The 22,017-nt window shown below is 36.8% G+C and overlaps 1 protein-coding gene across 1 annotated transcript; it reads left to right on the top strand.

The window, feature by feature from the left end:
• The first annotated feature begins 2 nt into the window (after nt 1–2).
• elapor1 (endosome-lysosome associated apoptosis and autophagy regulator 1) lies at nt 3–21,864 on the top strand. Its single transcript, XM_077222623.1, has 22 exons — nt 3–313; nt 3,211–3,331; nt 3,764–3,944; nt 4,218–4,365; nt 4,562–4,642; nt 4,722–4,827; nt 4,946–5,095; nt 7,474–7,562; nt 8,229–8,406; nt 8,604–8,732; nt 8,836–8,926; nt 9,086–9,191; nt 9,699–9,836; nt 9,960–10,217; nt 13,924–14,097; nt 14,196–14,346; nt 14,439–14,532; nt 14,678–14,779; nt 15,905–16,031; nt 17,327–17,505; nt 20,625–20,790; nt 20,953–21,864. The coding sequence occupies exons 1-22, from the start codon at nt 104–106 to the stop codon at nt 21,019–21,021; spliced, it is 3,048 nt and encodes a 1,015-aa protein (XP_077078738.1). The 5' UTR covers nt 3–103; the 3' UTR covers nt 21,022–21,864.
• Nucleotides 21,865–22,017: the final 153 nt, after the last annotated feature.

Below are 22,017 nucleotides of genomic sequence, written 5' to 3'. Positions count from 1 at the left end.
AGATATAGCCTACGGAGTCCGGACACAGTTTGCAGTTTGGACTCCATCTCAGAGAGACTGACCAATAGGAGAGCTGAGCGCGTTACACGCTTAAAAGACTAGTATGTGCAAACAGTGTCGGGATAAAAGCGCAGCAATATTAACAGCACGTCTGTTTTGTCACACGCCTTGCCTGAAGGGAACATATCTTTTGGAAACAGCTATGTTTTTAAGCCACGTGCTTTTCAGTGCGGGAACGCAAAGGGTTTGTGTCATATTTTTGCTACCTTTACTACTTTTAACGGAGACAGCGGAATTGCCTAGCTGCAAAGAGGTAAGATACTACTTTATTTTGCATTAACAGATGGTCTAAGATTGCAGCGTTAAAATAGTCTTTTAAAAATAACGCAATACTATGTGTTTTGTCCTATATATTTTCTATTAATTTGCTGTTTATTTCTGACAGCTGCTAGAACTACATCTTCATTACCTAGGCCTACTTATTGACTGACAGACTGTACTGGCTGAACTCACATTGACAGAATAACACATTTGTGCTGATGCTGTTGCTGATGGAATATTGATCATTATAAACACCAAACATTATCATACAGTACTGGAGGACTAGGCCAGTTCTATATAAATAAACTGTTTGGGCCATAAATAGAAAATACACTCAACATTTCTTCCCTGTTCAGAAATCGAAAGGCACCTGTTTTGCTCACCTGCCAAGAATCATCTTGTACACACATCATCACGCAGTGAAGCTTGTGTTTAACATTATTTCACTTGACAAATAAGAAACAATGAAAACATTCAGGAACAAATAGAAAAAAACGGACATAGCATTTATCAGTTAAAAAAGCAAATAAGGGACATGAGCTGTATGTTTTCTTAGTTAATAAAAAACCTCACAAGCATCCGTATTAACTTTCAGTATGCTTGTTTCCTTTCTGATCAGGATATTGAATTTTAAAGACATTTTTGTTGTTGTAGCAGTCCAACTTTATGTTTCCTCTCTCTGTCCTCGGGTTCCTCAAGAAAATAATCATGTTTGAATAAGAGTGAGAATATGGAAATGGGTCATGTCACACATTTACCTTATCATGTCCAGATAAGCTTGGCCGTTGCCTTAGAGAGCTGTGTGAAAAGGACATCTGCTGTTTGGGTCAGTTCACAAAATTGATATTACCTGCATTGATATACCTGTCTTTTTCTTTTTGTATTGGCAGTGAAATAAAAGTGTGTTCTATAGGCACATTGATAAATAAATAAACAATTAAACTGATTTCCTCAGAACATAGCCAGATGCAGATTTAACCACAACATGACAGAAATCAGGACTTTCAATCTCTTAATTATTTTGTTAATTATATATATTAGTATATACATAGTTCAGTCATGAAACTCTTCCGAGCAGCTGACTCTGTTTACCTAACTTATTTATTTCAGTCCCAAACTAGATCAACTCATTGCAGCACACTAAGGGATTTTTCTTAGCCCTCCACCTTCCCCAGCACCACCTGCATAGATCTGCTAGGTGGTTTTCCTTCCAGCAGCTTGATTCACTGTATTTAAGTGCATTTTTCATCTGTATCTTCAATCATAGAGCAGAAGCAGCGTAGCAGATTTAGCCCGCCAAGCCTAAAGCCGGAGACACACTTAACGACTGTAAGGCCGATTATGAATGTAATTTGGTACTTACGACTGATCATGACCAAACTCACCGTTCATTCAGTGTTCACAGTCTGCGTGTAAAATTGGCTCCAGTCATTGGAAATAGTCTGTAAGTGTGTTCAGTTCAGTCTTAGAATGTTTCAGGTAGTGGTTAAGTGTGCAAATATAATTGAAAATAGACCTAGCCAATGACCTTAGAACCTTAGAAAAAAACAACAACACAGACAGCAAATGTTTTATGTAGGAGTAAGAGATTCATCAGGTAATCTGACTCCTACAAGGCACCATAGAAACAAATGTCACTCCGTTCTGTTGCCTTGGTGTTTTGGTTTCATCATTTATATGGATGTGGAGATTATGATGTGGACTGCTTGTTCAGAATAACTTTTTTTTTCTTTTTTCTTTCTTCTCACTAAACATAACGTAGCTGAACTAACACAAAGCACATAGGAACTTCTACCACTTGTCATGTTAAGGTTTTGTTAACAATTAATCTTGTTTCATTCCACATGGGTTATTCTGATTTGCTCTGTGAATTGTCTGCTGTTACCTCAGGTGCCATTTAGTCAGGTTAATTTAGGTTCATGATTCTTTCCAGCTGCCTGTTCTTTGTGGGAGTTAGCTTTTAACATGTACAAACCATTTGTTTCATTTAAACCACACCTTTAAGCATTTAAGTATATCTTAGTAGATTATTATGTTAAGTCAAATTAGGATAAATATATAAACAAAATGTTTAGAGGTGTTAAAGGTTTATTTACTCAAGATTTTATTTAATCTGCGTCTCCCTCTTCGCACAATGGTGAGTAAATAATATGCAACCTGTTAAAGACTGTTTGTTTAGACAAGGATATGAAGACATCCTTGAAGCTGATCACTAGTGGGTTGATCCGCCTACAGTGCAAATATTGATCTTACACAGTGTTTTAAAAGGAGATAATCCAGAGGCATATTAATCGCAAGATGTTAGTAGCTACGTCAGAGGGTTGGTTTCCACAATGACAACAAATGTGTATTATGTCTGTGAAGCACAAAGTAAAAAGTTTAGCATCTCAGCTAATAATTGTACTGAAAAGTAAATGACCTAAAAGTACTATACAGCTATAGTACTGTAATAATGTTGTAGCATTTTTCTTGTGGCTATGTTGATTTTTTTTGTACATTGTAATGGACTGTTTTTATTTTTTTTAGCTGTAGCGTTATATACAGGTACATTTTTTAATAATTCAAACTGAAATCAACATTTCATGTCTACATTTTATTAAACAATTAGAGTAACGGCTTTCTAAAACACTCTGCATCGGCCTCTTTATCGTTTTAGTTTATTTTTCCTTATAGTAACTGGATGACTGCACAATATAATTTTCTTGCATAAATACTTCAGTCATAACTGACTAGGTTGATGTGGTTGACATCTCTAAAGTTCTCCAAGTGTGCCGACAAATGTATTGACCTTGCAAAATATTGTGTCAATTTTTTCCATGGTCCTATTTTTAAAACTCAATTACACAAAGACATTTTAATTCAGTTGTTGTATGTTTCATTATTTTGCAGTCTGATTACCATTTTGAGTACACAGACTGTGACGTTCTGGGCTCTCGATGGAGAGTGGCGATACCCAACAAGCCAGAGACATGCACTGGCCTACCTGACCCAGTCAAAGGCACCCAATGCAGTGAGTACCTACAACACACTCACACAGGTTTTGTTTTCATGTTATACCAGGACTTTCAATAGACATTTTATACTGTACAAACTGCATATTCTATCCCCCTACATACACTAACCCATACCCCTAAACCTACCCATTACAGAAAACTATCTGCATTTTTACATTTTCAAAAAACATCACATAGTACGATTTATAAACCGTTTTCCTCATGGGTACCAAAAATGTCCATAAAAGGACAAGGATTTCAGATATTGCCATCTTTGTGGGGACATCTTATCCCCATAATGTAGGGTTTTTCAGGCTACACACACAGAAACTAACTACTAGATACAAATTATTAATAATACTGTCTATAACATGCTGTTACAAGTTATAGAGTTTTCGAATCTAGAAAGCCATTTAATTGTGTTGTGTTTTTTTTTTTTCTGTTGTCAGCGTTCACCTGTAGTGAAGGTGAATTTCTGGACATGAGGACTCAAGAGTGTCAGAAATGCGTCGCAGGGACATATTCTCTTGGGACGGGTGTTGCCTTCGATGAGTGGGACAGTTTGCCCACTGGCTTTATCAGCCATGGCATCAATATTAACTTCGGAGACACTTACACAAATTGCTCCAAGTGAGTGACTTATATGTATGTAAAATGAGAACTACTGCATTCATAAAATGCAAAAGGGTGCTAGTGCTTAAAATTCAAGATCAAGTGGATGGTTGAACCATTCAACATTCCCTTAACTGTAATTGCATGCACATAATGTTTAATAGTAAATGTAAAAGTGCTTGACGAGTCAGGACCTTGAGTTATTTGAATTTAAATTAAATTGAAGAACAGACATTTGTGGAAATTTGCTTTTATGGGAACCCATTGCATGCGTCTCTTGCATTTGTATAGCTCAACATGGATCCCGAAAGGTGACTATGTTGCCTCTAACTCAGATGAATGCACTTCAACTCTTTCCTATGCTGTGAGTTTGAAGAAGCCTGGATCTGTGTCCTTCCAGTACTTCTATCCGGACAGCCACATATTTTTTGAGTTTTATGTAAGTAAACAAAGAATATACCGCTTTAAAGACATTATGGTCAGTTAAATTGAATATTTATGTAATATTTAAATAACATAGTAAACAATATAAAGGTAATAAACTGAGTTTTATAATAACCAAATGTGTTTCTGGTGGTACCCTGATAATGTTGTCATGCATGATATGGGATATGACAACATAAGTGTGTTAACAGGTTCAAAATGACCAGTGTCAGTCTACAGACTCTCAACGTCGCTGGATGAAGATATCCGAAAGTGATTGGGATTATCATTATGTAAGTACGTGTGTATCTTTTGAGAGAATATATGGAAGTCCCAGGCCTCAAAACCTTTTTTTTTTCGCTGTCTAACCAGGTAGAGCTGAGTAGTGGTAACAATGTCTTGTACTGGAGAACAACGGGTTTCACTTTGGCTGCCAACACTGCCAAACCAGTTCTGCTGAAGAACATTAGCATCTTAGGTATTTATCCATCACAATTATTTGTGTAGTACTTCAAATAAAGATGGCATGTTGGAAATACTTTATAAATGCATGAAAAAAACAATTATAAAATAATAATTGACCTTTTTCTTCTCAGGGGTCTCGTATACATCTGAGTGTTTTCACTGTAAGCCTGGAACCTATAGTGATAAACCAGGGGCTGCCCGCTGCATCCCATGCGCTGCTAATTCATATTCTAATAAGGGAGCCACTGCGTGTCAACCATGTGAGGCAGACAAATATTCAGGTGCGTCTCAGCATTTTTAAAGCAAAATGACCATGAATGTTAATTCAGGCCGGCCATCAGGGTCAGCAGCTGCTGTTGTTTGTGCTCCATGTCATTTCATCTTCATCTCTGCTCATAGTTTTGTTTTTTGTTGTACTTAGATGTGTGTATGTGAGGATGTTTTGTGTTAGTGGAATATTTACAGTATATTTGATATGATCCTGAGGCTTGTCAGTCTGCATTTTATAATTTATAAAATGTTAGCTATATTGAAAGGGCTTAATTGTTATATATTTTGTTGTTAAATGGGGCTATAGCCTATGTAATAATTTGAATGTGTTACTGGATTTTTGTATTGCAAATGTGTGAACAGCTTGTAACAAAACTGAAAAGAAGGAAAAAACACGACATTCCCACATGTCCTGACTTCCTAGCCTGTTGACTGGTTTCACAGGAAAAACCGGCAAAAACCCAAAGATGTCAAGGTTAAGCGCGTTCCCGCTATCTTCCGTTCTCAACTATAATAAAAATGTTATTTTAATAACCTCATCTGTCGAAATTATGCAGTTGAATCGCAGAACTGGTGCAAATATCCAAATCGTGGTGACCAGATGCTTTCTAAACTGCCGCTTTCTCACTCCAGTCATTTTTGGGGGGGTTATTTTGTTATTGAGAGGAAAACGCCCAGCACATATTTGCATACCTAACGTTATTCATCTAAATGTCGCTCTCAGCAGCGTGGATGGCCTCGGGATGTTCGCTGTAACGGTATTTCCAACATTTTACTTCTAAGCAAAGAACGAAAAAGAATTTCGCAGTCAGTCTTGTACGTAATGTTTGCACGAGTGCGAGGCTGTCTGTGATCGGAGCATACGGTAGGCAATAAGTTCCTACCTGCAGTTCACTTAACGGCCACCGATGTCGCTAACATGGGTTTCTAAATATAGCCCCTATAAACCACAGTCTATGCTTTAAACCTATGCTTTAAAGGGACTATGTGTAGTTTCTTATGTATTTTATTATCTAAAATCAATATTTTTGATTTTGCTGTACAATCAAACAAATGTGATTTACATCTACCTCTGCCATTTATCTGACTTATCCTCGTAAACGAATAATTTATTATCTTTATATACATGTGACGGGTAGGTCCACGGAGGCTTCCATGTCGTTCCGCCATCTTGAAAAACTATAATAGCAGAGAGGGTCGAAAAGTACTAGGCAAACGCATTTTCGTTCAGAGCCAGCGTCACATAACTGAAAGCAACAGAAACGGAGGAGCAGAGCAGTGAGAGGCGCTTGTCACGGCCCCTGCAAGTTTAAAAGGCTGCATTGCACTGTTATTATTCATACTGTAACATTCGTTTGCACGTTGTGTCAAGTTGCAGTTTGTTTGAAATAACAACACTGTTCACCCGAAGGAAAACTCGACTAAGTGCTATTAGAAGACATCCTGTCATTGCTTTTTGGTACATAACAGCTACCGTAGATGCAACAAGCATAGAGTGCCGAAGTTATGACGACACTTTGTAGGCCAAAACGTGGAAGGGAGTTAGCATTTTAGCACTTCCGGTTCCCTCGCCCTAAAGTCTATGGGTTTTTTGAATGGGTTTTTGCTAAATCGCCTGAAATAAGGGCTGTGGTTAACAAAGCCTCTTAATATTTTCACGTTTTGATCTATGACATAAAACACGCCAGTTATAACCTGCTTGTGGTTTTTTAAACTTTATTGTGTCTGCTTGTGGTTTTTTAAACTTTATATAGGCTTCAAAATGTATACATTTTGGATTAACTTGTAAAGATTATCTTGTCTTGATAGAAAAAACGTGTAAGGGTCACAACTCTTTGTTGGACACAGATTTTATTTTTTGCGATTTTCCAAAAGTCTATGGGAAAATGCATAGCTTTTCGATCGAGGGAACCCATGCGCCGCTAACTTCCGAGTTGTCCTACAAAGGAAAAAGCGAGTCGCTGGACTGGAGAGCACAATTCGTTTGAATGCAGAATACAATTTCAGCGCTAGTTGGGGGAAATTCCTACACAATATCCCTTTAAAGTTTAAACTGACAAATAGCCTACTGTATAGATTTCATCTAAATGTTTTTTTTTTTTTTTTTTTTTTTACAAAGCATTTAATCAAATGTTTTTTTTAATGACTGGTAGTCACCCAACAAATGCCTTGTGAAGGGTTTTGACCGTTACATTTAGATGCGATCAAGCATTTAAATGTAACCACATGCAAGTAAAATGTAAATGTAAATGACCTGGACGCCCCTGTGCCTGTAAAGCTCTTGGATTTGCCTACTATGTTTTATCACTTTATCTAAACGAGTGTGCTTGCGTGTGTTTTTCCTAACCCCACTGGCGTTTTCCTCTCTCCTGTGTATGTGTAACTCTAGGGATTGGTTCTGGAACCTGTCTACAGCGACCGCCATGCAAGGCGACTGATTACTTCTATACTCACACACCATGTGACTCCAGTGGTCAGGTACCATGCTATTTCATTTTAAGGTTTTGTTCACACTTGTAAGTTAGTTCAGTTCTCATGTTCTTTTTTGGTCCAGACCAGAAAATAATACATTTAGTCCTTGTTTATATTTTTTACCGAACCTAAAGATACACAAAAACAGCTTTTATGGCGTAGACCTATACCTAACATCCAAAACAATGCTGTGTGCTAGGCTAAATGCGCTTGTTGTATGTGTGTAGGCCTACATGGTATTTCTACCAGTTGAGAACTCACAAAAAGCTTATAAAATGTGTAAGAGGCAAAACAGCGCCAGGAATTCGAAGATCGGCAGTCTCAACACCTGTACTGTAATGTAGTGGGCAACATAGCTATGATGAGAAAAAAACAGATAAGCTTGAGCATTCTGTCTTTTTAGGGTCGCATCTCATGACATCATGTCCTGTTTTTGATTTGTTTAGATGTATTTTGTCTGTGTTGCGTTCACATTTCATTCAAACCGCATCAGAGTACCCTTGCGCAGTAGGGTTCAGATGGCGGGGTTCACACTAAAAGAATAATCACACTAAATTTTGTTTTAATCTAATCAAAACTAGCTTGCGTGAACGCACCCTAAATGTCCGTTATACATTAGATCATCTCAATTTGACAACTGACTGTTTTTGTGTATGTGTTTTGTGTATTTAGACGCAGCTGATGTATAAGTGGATTGAGCCCAAGATATGCAGCGAGAGTGCGGAGGGGGCAGTGAAGCTCCCGGCCTCAGGGGAGATGGTGGCTTGTACTCCATGCAATCCAGGATTCTTCTCCAGCAACACCTCCACCTGTGAACCCTGCCCACATGGCTTCTATTCAAATGGGACAGGTAGAGAGACACAGCCAACAGGGTAGAGAAAAACAAACATTAAACTAACCTGTGACAGCATATGCATCAGTGTTATATCTCTGGATGACAACACTACATTTGTAAATCACATGAAATGTGTACTTTTGTGTATTATTTCAGTGCATCAATAACAGAATTCAGAATTAGAAATCACCAACTGTGTCACATGTGTTCAGAATGTTCTGAGTGTCCCGCTGGAACGGAACCAGTTTTGGGTTTTGAGTATAAATGGTGGAACAAGATGCCCGGCAACATGAGGAGTTCAGTCTTCAGCTCAGAATACAGCAGCACTGAGAGGAGCACAGGTACATTTTGAGTGAGCCACTGATTGGGGGATTTAGTTTTTTTTAGACATTTTTTGTTTTGTTTTGCCATAGTTGTTGATGTAAAGGTGTTTTGTTGTATCAGGCTGGGAGGTTGCGGGTGAGTACATCTACACCACTCCAAGCGATCAGGACTCTGATTACATGCTGCTGACGCTCACAGTTCCTGGATACAGGTGAGCACACACTGCTCTCATATGTTAACAAACAGCAACTGCATCTTATTAATGATCTCGATATGTCAAATGAAGGATCAGCATTACTAATACCAGATACATAAAACCTGGGTTAATAATTTACTCTATATATGTCATTTTGGTCTTTCCTTTTTTCAGCCAGCCTCATTCCCTGAGTGAAGACAAAGAGAGAGTCGTGCTCTCCAGAATAACATTTGTGTTTGAAACGAAGTGTACAGCTGATTGTAAACTGTATTTCATGGCAGTGAGTTTGACCATGTTTTATATTATAATATATGTGAAATTTACAATTAGAGATTGAACAACATTTCATTATTTTTATTTTCTAAAAACATTTATAATGTGGCTCATATCTTTAACTTTTATATCTATATCTATCTTTAGCTTACTTTTCCAGTATACAGAGGAGTGTTGTCTTTTATTGTTTAAAATAAAAATTAAATTTATAAGTTTGGGGTCAGTAGGATTTTTTAAAATGTTTTTGAAAGAAGTCTCATGATAAAAATAAATAAATCGTAAAAACAGCATTTCTTTGAAACAGAAATCTTTTGTAACATTATAAATGTCTTTACTTTCACTTTTGATCAGTTTAATGCATCCTTTCCTTTGTTGAATAAAACTATTAATTTATTTAAAAATAAATGTATTGACCCCAAACTTTTAAGTTATAACATATAATATAATCATTACAATATTTTTGCCTTATCCTTCAGAGTTTTAATGTCTAAATTTTGTCTACATCTCTCCTCAGGGACAGAATGAAAGGAATAATATGATGGTGGAGAGTTGGTCAGGCACTATAGGAAAGCAGTCCTACTCTTACCTTATTAAAAGCAACAACACTGTAAGCTTCACCTGGGGTTTTCAGCGCACTGCGGCCTTCAGCATGGTGAGATTAAACTCTAGCGAAATCTTTCACTTCCTGTTTTGTTTTACTTTTTTACTGTTAAGTATCAGACTTTGTAGACTCTAAAATCCTTTGATAACCTATGACTGTGTGTCTGTGTTACAGAAAAATGAATACAGCTCTGACCTGGCTAAGATCTACTCAGTTCACCTCACTAATGCGATTGGGGGTGTGGCTTCAGAATGTCGACAGTGTGCTCTGGCTCTGGCTGACTCTGCCTGCGTTCCCTGCCCTCCAGGACACTACATGCTGAACGGCACTGGAGTGTGTAAAAGCTGTCCCTCAAATACCATCATCAGGCCTGAGCAGCCAGTCGGAAAGGAAGCCTGCATACCTTGTGGACCCAATACTTACAGTAATGAAGTAAGTACTCCAAATGGTATGTTTGTGGCAAAAGCCAACAACACATTGTATGGGTCAAACATATACATTTTTCTTTTATGCCAAAAATTATTAGGATATTAAGTAAAGATCATGTTCCATGAAGATATTTTGTAAATTTCCTACAGTAAATGTATAAAACATTTATTTTTGTGAGTGAATGCAGCACAATCACAAACATAAATGGACAACTATAAAGGCGATTTTCTCAATGTTTCGATTTTTTTGCAGCCTCAGATTCCAGATTTTCAAATAGTTGTATCTCGGCCAAATATATGTCCTATCCTAACATACCATACATCAATGGAAAGCTTATTTATTTAGCTTTCAGATGTATAAATCTCAATTTCAGAAAATTGACCCATGTGACTGGGTTTTGTGGTCCAGGGTCACATATAATATATATGTATACAACAGTTCTTTCTGGTTCTCGAAGCTGATTGGCTGAAAGCCTTTTTTCCAGCCGTGCGATATTCCCCCAGTATCGACACAGTAACCGTTGCACCGTTTGTATCACTAGGCTTACGGCGTCATGGCGGTCGAGCAAATCCACCATATTTTTTTTTCCAAATACTACTGTTGTTGTGTCACAGAATGTAGTTTTGAGAGATGTTTTTTAGGTGAGAATGTAATAATTTAGACCTCAAATATGTGACTCATATATTAACATAATGCCTATTTTACAATTTGTTTAGAAGTTTTTGGTGATTGAGCTCCAGGCCGCCGGTGGCCGTTCAGTGCTCATGTACCTGCAGAGAACAGTTTCATACACACACACAGAGACACAGTATATTAACGGTTATGATGAATAATTGTGGTTATTGGGTGGTTGAAGTCCAAAAGGACAAAAAGGGAAGTAAATTGATATGAGATATTTTTTAATAGGCTATTTTGTTATCTCATTGTCATACTGCTTACGCATGCATAAAGTTATCAAAGAATTTAGCTTAATACAGTGCATCAAAGTGGAGTAATATTTTAAAAAGTAATTTGTCCATTATTGTATTGTGGATACTGGGAATATAATTTTTTCAATGCACCATGACCTATAACAATCCGCTGTTGAAAACATTTTATTATAAAATTAATTTACTATGTATTTATTTGATTTAGTTTTGTTTGACTGACCATTGATGGTAGCACCACCTAAATAATAATTGTTTATAACAATATGATATGAATGATTGCCTATTCTACATCGATCAATGCCTTTAATACCCTTCATTTATTGCAATATATTATTTAATTTCCCCCAAAACTATAAATTTACAAGGTTCCATTGTAAACTGTGGAGTTTATTAACCACAGATCCTTGACTTAAGTTCTCAGTATTTTTGAACAGTTTTTATTAACTTATTAGCTTTTTGAATCAATAATGGTTTACTGACGCCTGTTGACTGAAACAGTCCCGCCTACTGGCCGGAACAGGTACTGTTCATCATCTGGCTGTAAACTGTATATGAATGCCTGATACATAAAATGTGAGGGCTTTAAAACTGCAGTGAGCTGAAAGAACGGGGGCCACTCACACAGAATGGAAAATACCACATGGTCTTAAAAGTTTTAAAAGGTGATCTACTTTTGTATGGATACATAAATTGTTGTTACAAAACAGTTTTGTATAAATGAATTAAATATTTAGTTGGTAAACAGTTTAAAAAGAAGTTTAACACCTTAAAAATAAGTCCTATGGCTTTTTTTGTGAATATTTGGTATTGAAACGGGTATCAAGATTTGTGCATTTCTAGTGTCGCAGGCCCTGTATACTGTATATCCATTAATATATAATTTCTGATTTAGACACTAATATTTTGCTGCTTACAGTGGATAGCATACGTGAACATACCCATGCTAAAGTTGATTAAAGAGGAATAAAAAATCATCTTTTAGAAATTGATCTTAATGCCTTAATTTAAAAAATGAGGACAAATCCAATCTTTAAAGGTATAGCGGAGGATCTTTCCGAATTTTAGAGAAGACCCGCCCTCTCCAATTTTTTTAAAAATGCACATGCGCAACACTCTATTTGCTCCCGAGAGGGAACGCCTATTAAACGTGTTGAGTGACCGAGGACTCAATTGCAATCTATGCAATGGAGAAGTAGCTTGTTGGATTTGTGTAATAAATACTATGGTGAACACATTGTAATTATCGAAAATGAACACACAAGGTTTAAGAATATTTCAGCAGGATACCATTTACCATTTGGTCATAAGGGTACTTTAGACAAATTGAGATGTTTACCGTGTCTACGCGGTGCATGACTTGTGCCAGGGCTAGCATCGCTAATCAAAGCTTACATTAACTTTTACTAGCAGTGATTTTAAATGGATTTCTCCAAATAGCATGACAAACTTTACCTGTCTAGTAGAATCTTCTTGACTGCGGCATCAGTGGGAAGCCCAACCTGTGCTTTTAGCGCACGCCAGCGTGTGAAATATTCACCCAAAATCACTCTGGTCTTGTTTGTATATACTGCGGCCTTTCTCTTCTTATCATACACTTCGTATAAATTTTTTCTTTTTCGACCCTCAGCCATTTTCAAAGGAATGGCTGAAACCGTAACTCATCACACATAATACACCTGAAAGTGCGCATGCGCAGAAGGGACGAGCACGTACGACGGCCTTACGTAAACATATCCCCAGAATGATTGATACTTAGGTAGAGAAATAGTATAGGCTACCCACCTGGACAAAGAATATCCTCCGCTATACCTTTAAGGACACCAATTTTCTTTGTGAATGAATAATGTATCGTAAATAAATAAATGTTCTTCCTTAAAATACAGGGTGCGTAAGTCAGGACACCCCTATGTTAAATTCCCATAGAGGCAGGCAGATTGTATTTTTAAAGGCCAGTTGTTTCATGGATCCAGGATGCATCCTGATAAATTTCCCGTGGACTTTGGAATTAAAAATCCCCACATCATCAAACGTCCTACACCATACCTAGAGATTGGCATAGTTTTATTTCAGTTAGCCTAATAGCTGGTTTGATTTGCATTGAGAGATGATCTAATTGAAAGTACCCCATGCCAATCTCTAGGTATGGTGAAGGATGTGTGATGATGTGGGGATATTTTAATTCCAAAGGCCAAGGGAACTTTATCAGGATGCATAGTATGCTGGATCCATGAATAACTGGCCTTTAAAAATAAAAATCTTCCTGCCTCTATGGGAATTTAACATAGGGGTGTCCTGACTTACTGTATTTTAAGGAAAACATTTATTTATTTACGATACATTATTCATTTACAAAGAAATTTGGTGTCCTTAAAGGTTGGATTTTTCCTTATTTTTTAAATTAAGGCATTAAGATCAATTTCAAAAAGATGATTTTTTATTCCTCTTTTTAGTCAACTTTAGCATGAGTGTGTTCACTTATGCTAGGCACTGTATATAACAGTCCTAGTCATATTGAAGAATTTCTGTCATACAGTGAAAATCTCTATCACTCATGCATACTTACTAAAGTGAAATAATTAATACAAATTATTATAAAAATAATATAGCATAATTAATTTCTTATTTTTTAATAATAATTCAATTTAATTATTATATTTTATTACATATGCATCTTTTTTTATTAACTTTCCTTATGATGATATTTGCAGTTTGTGCACTTTCCAAATATTTTACATATCCATCCAGTTCTTGTTACATACATTTGTTTCATTTGTCCACAGGGCCGTTCTGCGTGCATGAGTGACTGTACATTAGCACTGCATCATAAAGGAGAGACCTTGCATTATGATTTCACTCCACTGGCAAACGTCACAGGCTTCCAGGGCAGCCCACGCTTCACCAGTAAAGGGCTGCAATATATCCACCATTTCAGTGTGGCACTGTGTGGAACAGAAGTAAGAGAATAAATTAGACCAAATGAAGTTTTAAACCTTGAAGTCTGAGTAGTAAAAGCTCAGAATCACACAATAAAGTGTGCCTGTCTCTTATCTAGAACAGGGTTCTTGCATCCTGTGAGGAGAATGTCACTGAAAGCAAGAGGGGTGTAAAAGGCTATATCTGTCAATTCACTGTAGTGCCTTCTGAGATCAGGGGTCAGAGTGTTGTGTCCTCTCAGCCCTTCAGTATTGGAGACACTTTAATTGGTGAGTGCTACCGCTGCTTTGATATCGCTATCAAATAAACCCATGCCAGCTGGGCATAGGGATTCATCAGATGCTAAATATTTTATACACAGGAGTGAGCACTGACCACAAATTTGATGACATCTCGTCATTGGACGGCAACTTTCCTGTTGAATCAGAGCTGCCGGATGTCATATTCTACTACAGGTGAGTACTTGCTTTCAGTGGTATGTACTCTCTTTATTCTAATGCTTTTATTGGGTTTACAAACTCTGAACTCAACTCAGTATCTCAGTGATTTTCTCTAGATTGATCTGTAATGTTATGTTCTTCTCATTAATGGTGTCAACAGATCTAGAGAAACTACGCAAGCATGTAAAAATGGAAGATCAACCTCCATTAGGCTTCGATGTGATCCCACTGTAACACTGAAAGACCATGTTTCCCTACCAAGGTACAAAACGAAAATGTTTACTTTTGGGTAAGGCTGCACGTTTGATCAATATAAAACCGAAATCGTGATTATGGTTTAGTGTGATTATCAAATCACAAAGGGTGCAATTTAATTACATAAATATATATGCTGCATGTTTTAGAGTGAAGTGTGCCACTGTGTTCTTGTGCACATGAGCAGCTCATAATCCAGTGTTTTTAGTGCCTCTAAACGACTTGGTTTGCAGTAAATGCCACATGAACTCATCTCTGCATGTGTTCTGAGTTTGGCTCGCTTATTACGTACATTTGGGAATGCCATATGAGGCAACCACCTTCTAAAACTTGTAATGAGAAGCATTTTTTAAACCGGCTGTTGTCAACAAAAGAGAAGCTTTAAGCTCCCTGTGGTTTTCTGCTAAAATAAAAGCTTGATGGTGTCACATTAGTTAATTTTTGTTCAAGGGACTTTTATTTTGATTTTCATTTCACTCAATGGTTCCTGTGTTCTTAGTTTCTGTTTCGTACATGTTTTCTTGGTTGTCATGGTTTCTAATATGATTTTAGTTTCTTTCTGTAGTTACCGATTATGTTAAGTTCTTCATTATCCTGTGTTAAAAAAATTATTTTACAATGCTGTCACTTTTTAGTTTACATGGTGGATTATTCTTGTTCTCTTCATAGTCTTCTTTTTTGTTAAATTATAATAAAGATTGCTGCACATAGATCCTCACCTCTACTCTAAACATTACTGGTGGTTAAAAGTTTGGAGATTAAGAAATAAAGACAGCCAAAAATATAAAAATATTGTAGTTTTACAGTTGTACTGTAAATAAAAATTATTTATTTTATTTTACTGGAAATATTATAATAATAATATTTCTTAATTATTTGAATAATATTTTATTTAGTAATAATCATCATCATCATCATAATGAACATTTTTTTATTTTATTAGAATTTTCCCCTATATTTGGGGGTGTTCCAATGAAAAAATTAAGACCAATAAACACACTGATTTGAAAGTGTGAATATCGTATGAGTTTGGACTGAACTTTAACTAGCTTTGTGTTTGTAATCCAACTCGGAATCAACAGAGGATGGAGGAATATCACTCTTTATTGCTTGCTTTCTGTCATTGGTGTAGTAAGTGCTCAGAGGGCACCTGTGACGGCTGCTCCTTCCATTTCCTGTGGCGTTCCCAGCATGCCTGTCCTCTCTGCTCTGAGAGCAACTATAAGGAAATCGTGAGTGCTTGCATCCAAGGAATTCAGGTACGTGTCAACATACATCATGATAGTGACTGAATTAAGCCCCCCCCCCGCCCCCCATTGATTGTAGAACAGGGGTTCCTAATTCCAGTCCTCACGCCTCCCTGTTCTGCACATTTTGTATGTCTCTCTTATCTGACATGCTCAATTGAGGGGTGGGTTCCATTCAACCATAAGTGTGCTGCGAAGTGGACTTAAAAGAGTTTTTCACCATCTTAAGATCCTAATCCGAAGCAGGTGTCATGGGTGTAAATTGTATGAGATGCGACAGTTACAAATCAACTATCATGATGACAGGTTGAATAAGATAAAATGACATATTTAAAGGGTTAGTTCAGCCAAAAATGTAAATTCTGTCAGTAATTATTCACCCTCATGTTGTTCCAACCACGTAAGACTTTCGTTCATCTTTGGAACAAAAATGAAGATATTCGTGATAAATCGTGAGGGCTGTCTCACTCCTCAATAGGCTTCTAGATAATTTGATCTTTCCGGCCGAGAAAGTTAGTAAAGACAATGTTTAAAATAGTCCATGCGACTACAGTGGGTCAACCTTACGTTTATCAAGCGATGAGAATACTTTTTGTGTGCAAAAAAAAAAAAAAAAAAAAAGACTATATTCAACTATTAATTTTCTTCCGTGTGGGCCTCTGACGTGAGTTCACGAGAGCGCCATGACGCATGCGTGAGAACTGACAGAATTTTCTTTTTTGGTTGAACTAACCCTTTAATATAACCAAATTACATTATTCCTATTAAACATCGCAACATAGATATATCCATCAGTTTTAGGCTCTGGACCCTAACAGGATAGATTAAGTGAAATTTAAAATTATGAATATTTATATGGATGCATTATACACATGCATATTAAATTAAAGTATGGTCATTTATATTAATTTATATTATTTTCTATTATGGCATCGCGCGACTTGTTTCGTCTGTGTTTGATAACGTTTCAGGGTGTTCTGAATGAATGCACGATTTATGTTTCTTTCTCCAGAACTTCCAGTAAGTGAACATAGTGAGCATCGATGTTCCCTGGTTCTCACAGTGCATTGTGGGATTTTGTAGGGTGCAAACGTTTCAGGTTACTGGAAGCATTTTGCGATTGAGACAGCACTTAAAATGGCGACTGCCTGATCAGTGCCCTGACTACTGAACTAAGGAGCAGATTGAGATGCACACATACAAACTGTGCAGAGTGGAGAGGCACAGGGACTGGAATTGGGAACCCCTGTTAGAACAATCCTGTATATTTTGACTTAATGCAGCTAAAATGTGTTTGTGTTTCTCAGAGGACTACCTATGTGTGGCAGCAACCTCTGAGGTGCACAGGTGGGGTGTCGCTGCCATCTCAGCAGATTAGTGCCTGTGTGACACTGGACTTCTGGCTGAAATTTGGCGTCTCCATTGGAACTGTGGCTGCTGTATTGCTCATTACACTTATCTGCTACTTCTGGAAAAGGACACGCAAGTGAGATTCCATTACTGAACATTATATATAGTTTATTATCTTTCAGAAAACTGATACATTTCATAAAGTCTTGAAAACATCCATTTAGGGATGCACAGAAATCTTGCCTAAAAATTATAACAAAAACTGTTACTTTAACATCCAATAACAGAAAGTGGAGAACTAAGCAGCATACATGTGAATTTAACTAAGTTTAATTGGATCTAATGAAAAATTCAATGAAGATGGATGATATACAAAGTATTGACTCAATTGAAATCAAAATTGACAATTTTTTTAATGGAATATCACAGTATTTACTGTAAAGGATTTATCTGTGCACATCTTTTATTTTTTATTCATGTTCCCTCATAATCCTTAACCAAAATAACTTTCAACAAAATTCCCTTCCCTCTTGCAACACAGACCAAAATGCATGTTGAGCTGTTTTAACTCAAAGCAACTTGCACTGACATATCTCAAGATGTCTGTCACTGTCACAAACGGCTCTGAGACAAGAAAGTTAAGATGCAAATGCAGCTTTTAATAAGATGGGGTAATCCAGACACATAATCAAGTGAACAGGCAACAGGTCAAAATCCAGGTAGGCAGTCCAAACAAACAAACAAACACACAAGGATGGGAACAAGGCAAACGGGTAATCCAGAGGCAGGCAGAGAGTCCAAAAAAAAAAAAAAACGAAATACAGGGAACAAAAGAAATGTTCAGAGATGCAGTGCAACAACATACAAAACTATGCAGTGATTGAATGTGAAAACCAGGCTTATAATGGATGAGCTAAACAAGGTAATGACAAACAGGTGAATGTGATCAGTGATGATGAGTCCGGGCAGTGAGTTATGGGAAATGTAGTTGTGAGAGAAAAACAAAAAACTGAAGTAGAGTGCCCTCTGGTTGCTCTAAAGGGCACTCCAGCTGGTGACCTTTACAGTCACGTTGTGTTTCAGGCAGGAAGACAAAGACAGACAGATCCAGTTCAGTACACTCAAAGTTTAATCTTAATACCGGTACCCCAGACAGGCAGAGAGACAGGTAATAGCAAACACAAATTAACATAACGGTGATTGGACAGAGAATGAAGGCAAGGACACAACTTAGGTAACAAACACAAACGAGATGATTAACAGAACAGAGCTGGTACAAATAAACTATTAATGACGGGGACCGTGGTAACAAAGGAGTGGCGGGAAAACTGAACAAAGGAAAACGTGACTAATGAAAACTTTCTGAACATAGTGACAATGTCACTGCCATTGTTTTGTCTCAAGATCCACACCAGTAATGTTTTTTCTAAGGCAAGTTTATAAAAGGCCAAATCCTGGCTTAATCGAAGCCCTGCCTGTGCAACCAGGCCTCTGTCTTCTATGATGACATATGTACTTACCACAATAATCTAACCATCCAATCAATTCATGACCTTCATTTTTTTCTTGTTTGAGAAGCCATTTTACCTGAATATACAGTTGTAATCAACCCTCATTGCAGGTTTATTGGCAAAATTTACAGACGTTCAGCTGTTTTCAATGAACAAATCAAGCAAAAGTAATTGAAATAGCTCAACACAACAAATGTTTCAAGTGATTTCCACAGATCAACTGAAAATGCAACTTTTAAATGACTTCTGCAGTCTCAGAAATATTCAACCCCTGAATAGAAACCCTCGCAACTGCACACATCTGCAAAACAGGTGTTGTCTCAAGCACACCTGATGCAACTAATCAAGGGCTTCATTAGTTGCACCAGGTGAGCTTGTGCTAGAACACATGAAATATCTGAATTGGGATATTTGAGTTTTGAGGTATTGAGGTTTGTTGAGTGTCACGTTTGACTGCATGTTAAAAATATGGCTAAGTTAAAAGATTAATCCAAAAAGTTAAGAGAAGATATCATCGCCCTTCACAAACAAGGAACCAGATACAAAAAAAATTTCATACACTGCTGGAATCATAGTTCGCAAGTTCAGAGTTAAAGGAACAGTGGTTACACTACCTGGACAGAAAAAGGAAGCTATCAATGACTGCAACCAAATTTCTGAGAAGGCAGGTTCAGAAAAACCCTTGAGTGACTGCAAAAGACTTGCAGCAAGACTTGGTGGCAACAGGCACTGAGGTTTCAGCTTGCACAGTAAGGTGCGTTCTAAGCACATGCGGTTTCCATGCCAGAACTCAAAGTACACCAGTACTGATCCAAAAGCATAAGAAATGTCGGCTCCAATTTGGTCAAAATTATATAAATAAGCCACAGAAGTTTTGAGATTCTGTTTTTTGGAGCGACGTAACAAAACTGGAACTTTCTGGCCCTATGGATCAGTGGTGGCCATCACAGTCACCTGAATTGAACCCCATAGAAAATCTCTGGTGGGATTTAAAGAGGGTTGCAGCACGCAAACCCAAGAATAGAACTGAACTGGAGGCCATTGCTCTTGAGGAATGGACTAAGATTCCTCAGAAACGCTGCCAAAAGCTGGTGTCTGGTTATACATCTCGTTTGCAGCTGGTCACAACAGCAAAAGGGTGTTCTACTAAGTATTAAAGATGCTTGCCATTAAGGGGTTGAATAATTTTGAAACTGAGGAAGTCATTAAAAGTTACATTTTCAGTTGAATTTGGGGACACCACTTGAAACTTTTGTTGTGTTGAGCTATTTCAATTTCTTTTGTTTGATTTGTTCATTGCAAACAGCTGAACGTCTGTAAATCTTGCCTATAAACCTGATTTGCAGTAGGGGATGAATAATTTCGATTACAACTGTACATCACAGTCGGGATTGCAACTTCTGTTTTAAGCCGACTTTAAAATAAAATAAAGCCTAGCTTTTATTCTAGTAATGCCTATTTAAGGAAGATATATATTATAATATAATGAAAATATAATTAAATTTGTGTAGTTATTCCAAGCAAAAGCTTTAAAAAAAAAAACAAACAAAAAAAAAAAAAAAATATATATATATATATTGAAATCCAGTGTGTCTAGAATTTTAGATCAAAAACCTAAAATTGTAGACACACTGGATTTCAAACTATATGTATTTTAAAAGCTACTATAGTAACTTAATATATAGTAGATTACTTTAGTAATCCACATGAATAAGCTGTAAGAGTATTCATGCCCTCTCTTTAGGCTGCAGTATAAGTACTCTAAGCTAATGATGACAGCAGGAGATAAGGAGTGTGAACTTCCAGCTGCAGATAGCTGTGCCATCATGGAAGGAGAAGATGCAGAGGATGACCTCATCTATCTCTCAAAAAAATCTTTCTTCACCAAGATCAAGTCATATTCCAGAGAGGTGAGGAAGTCACAAGACAGACTTCATTTTTCTATGTACCACAAACTCTATAGATATTCTTGATGACACTCAAGAATGTCATGTTCTTATGTTACAATAATATTTAATAGCGTTAACAGACAGATAAAGACATTTTCTTAATAGAATTCTGCTCTTTTACAGAGAACGTCAGATGGCTTTGATTCTGTTCCTCTTAAATCATCAGCTGCCCAGGAGATGGAGATGAACTAGAACTTCTCAGACACAGGGAAAGCCAGCAGGAAATGCTGGCCTATCGTGTGACATCCTTGGCACTATAGTGGACATTATAACATCAATATTGCTATTCCCAAAGAAACTGAGGGAAACAAATGACTCAAAAACAAGTCTGCCATATTCAAGAGCACCCTTATAAACCTGTTTGTTTCTCCTATTCAGCAAATCCAGTCTACATGCCAACCGAAGTCAAAACTGGCATGAGAAGTTTTTTTTTAATGTGAGCTTTTTTGTTTTTGTTATTTGCCTAAAGGCCTACACAAATTGTATACTAAACACAAATGCTTGTGAAAGATAATGGTGGAAAATCCACATTGTTACATGCCATTACATGTACATGCTATTTTGGGTTACACTTTATTTTAAGTTATCCATGTTACAGTGTAATTATAGACTACATTTAAGTATGGAGTAATAATAATTAACTACATGTAGCCTACTTACTTATAGGGGTAGGAAAAGGGATTGATTTAGGGTTAGTTGCATGTAATTATTACTATAGTTACTACATGTAACAAGGACACTGTAAAATAAAGTGTTACCCCATCCTGTTATACAGTATATCATATATGATATATTTTTTCTTTTAGGTCAGTGATGTTGTTTTCATAAATTTGAGAGCTAAACCTGCAGTAGCCTACAAGTGCTTGCAATATATTGCATTTTTCAATTTAATCATTTGAATGTTTTGGCATACTAGAATTTGTTGTGTGAACATTTTTTTGTTCTTTTTTTAAATCGTTATTTGTATTTTAGGTAGTGTCGTCTAAAAAGTTAGTCTGTGATGTTTTTTTTTTAATTAAAAAATAGCCCACTTGATATTGAAAAGCTGCTGTGTCTATTGTTTATTAAATCTTAAGATTAACTAATTACACCAAAACTACAAAAACAACTATATCAGTAAGGACAAAAATAAAAACGCGTGTGTCTAGCTTTTAAAAACGAATCATTCAACGCAGTGACTCCGATGAC

The sequence above is a fragment of the Siphateles boraxobius genome, unplaced genomic scaffold (genome assembly GCF_051911475.1).
Source record: "Siphateles boraxobius isolate OS27281-9 unplaced genomic scaffold, OSU_SipBor_1 9, whole genome shotgun sequence".
NCBI lineage: Eukaryota > Metazoa > Chordata > Actinopteri > Cypriniformes > Leuciscidae > Siphateles > Siphateles boraxobius.
Note: the sequence above shows the minus strand (reverse complement) of the source record. Positions and strands in the feature narration are given on the sequence as shown.

What these genes read in the sequence shown, in the direction of transcription:
- elapor1 (XM_077222623.1), top strand. Translation starts at nt 104, where the DNA reads ATGTGCAAACAGTGTCGGGATAAAAGCGCAGCAATATTAACAGCACGT. An exon ending in AGTCAAAGGCACCCAATGCA is followed by an intron (nt 3,332 to 3,763) that starts GTGAGTACCTAC and finishes TTCTGTTGTCAG; the next exon opens with CGTTCACCTGTAGTGAAGGT. An exon ending in TTCTGGAAAAGGACACGCAA is followed by an intron (nt 17,506 to 20,624) that starts GTGAGATTCCAT and finishes CCCTCTCTTTAG; the next exon opens with GCTGCAGTATAAGTACTCTA.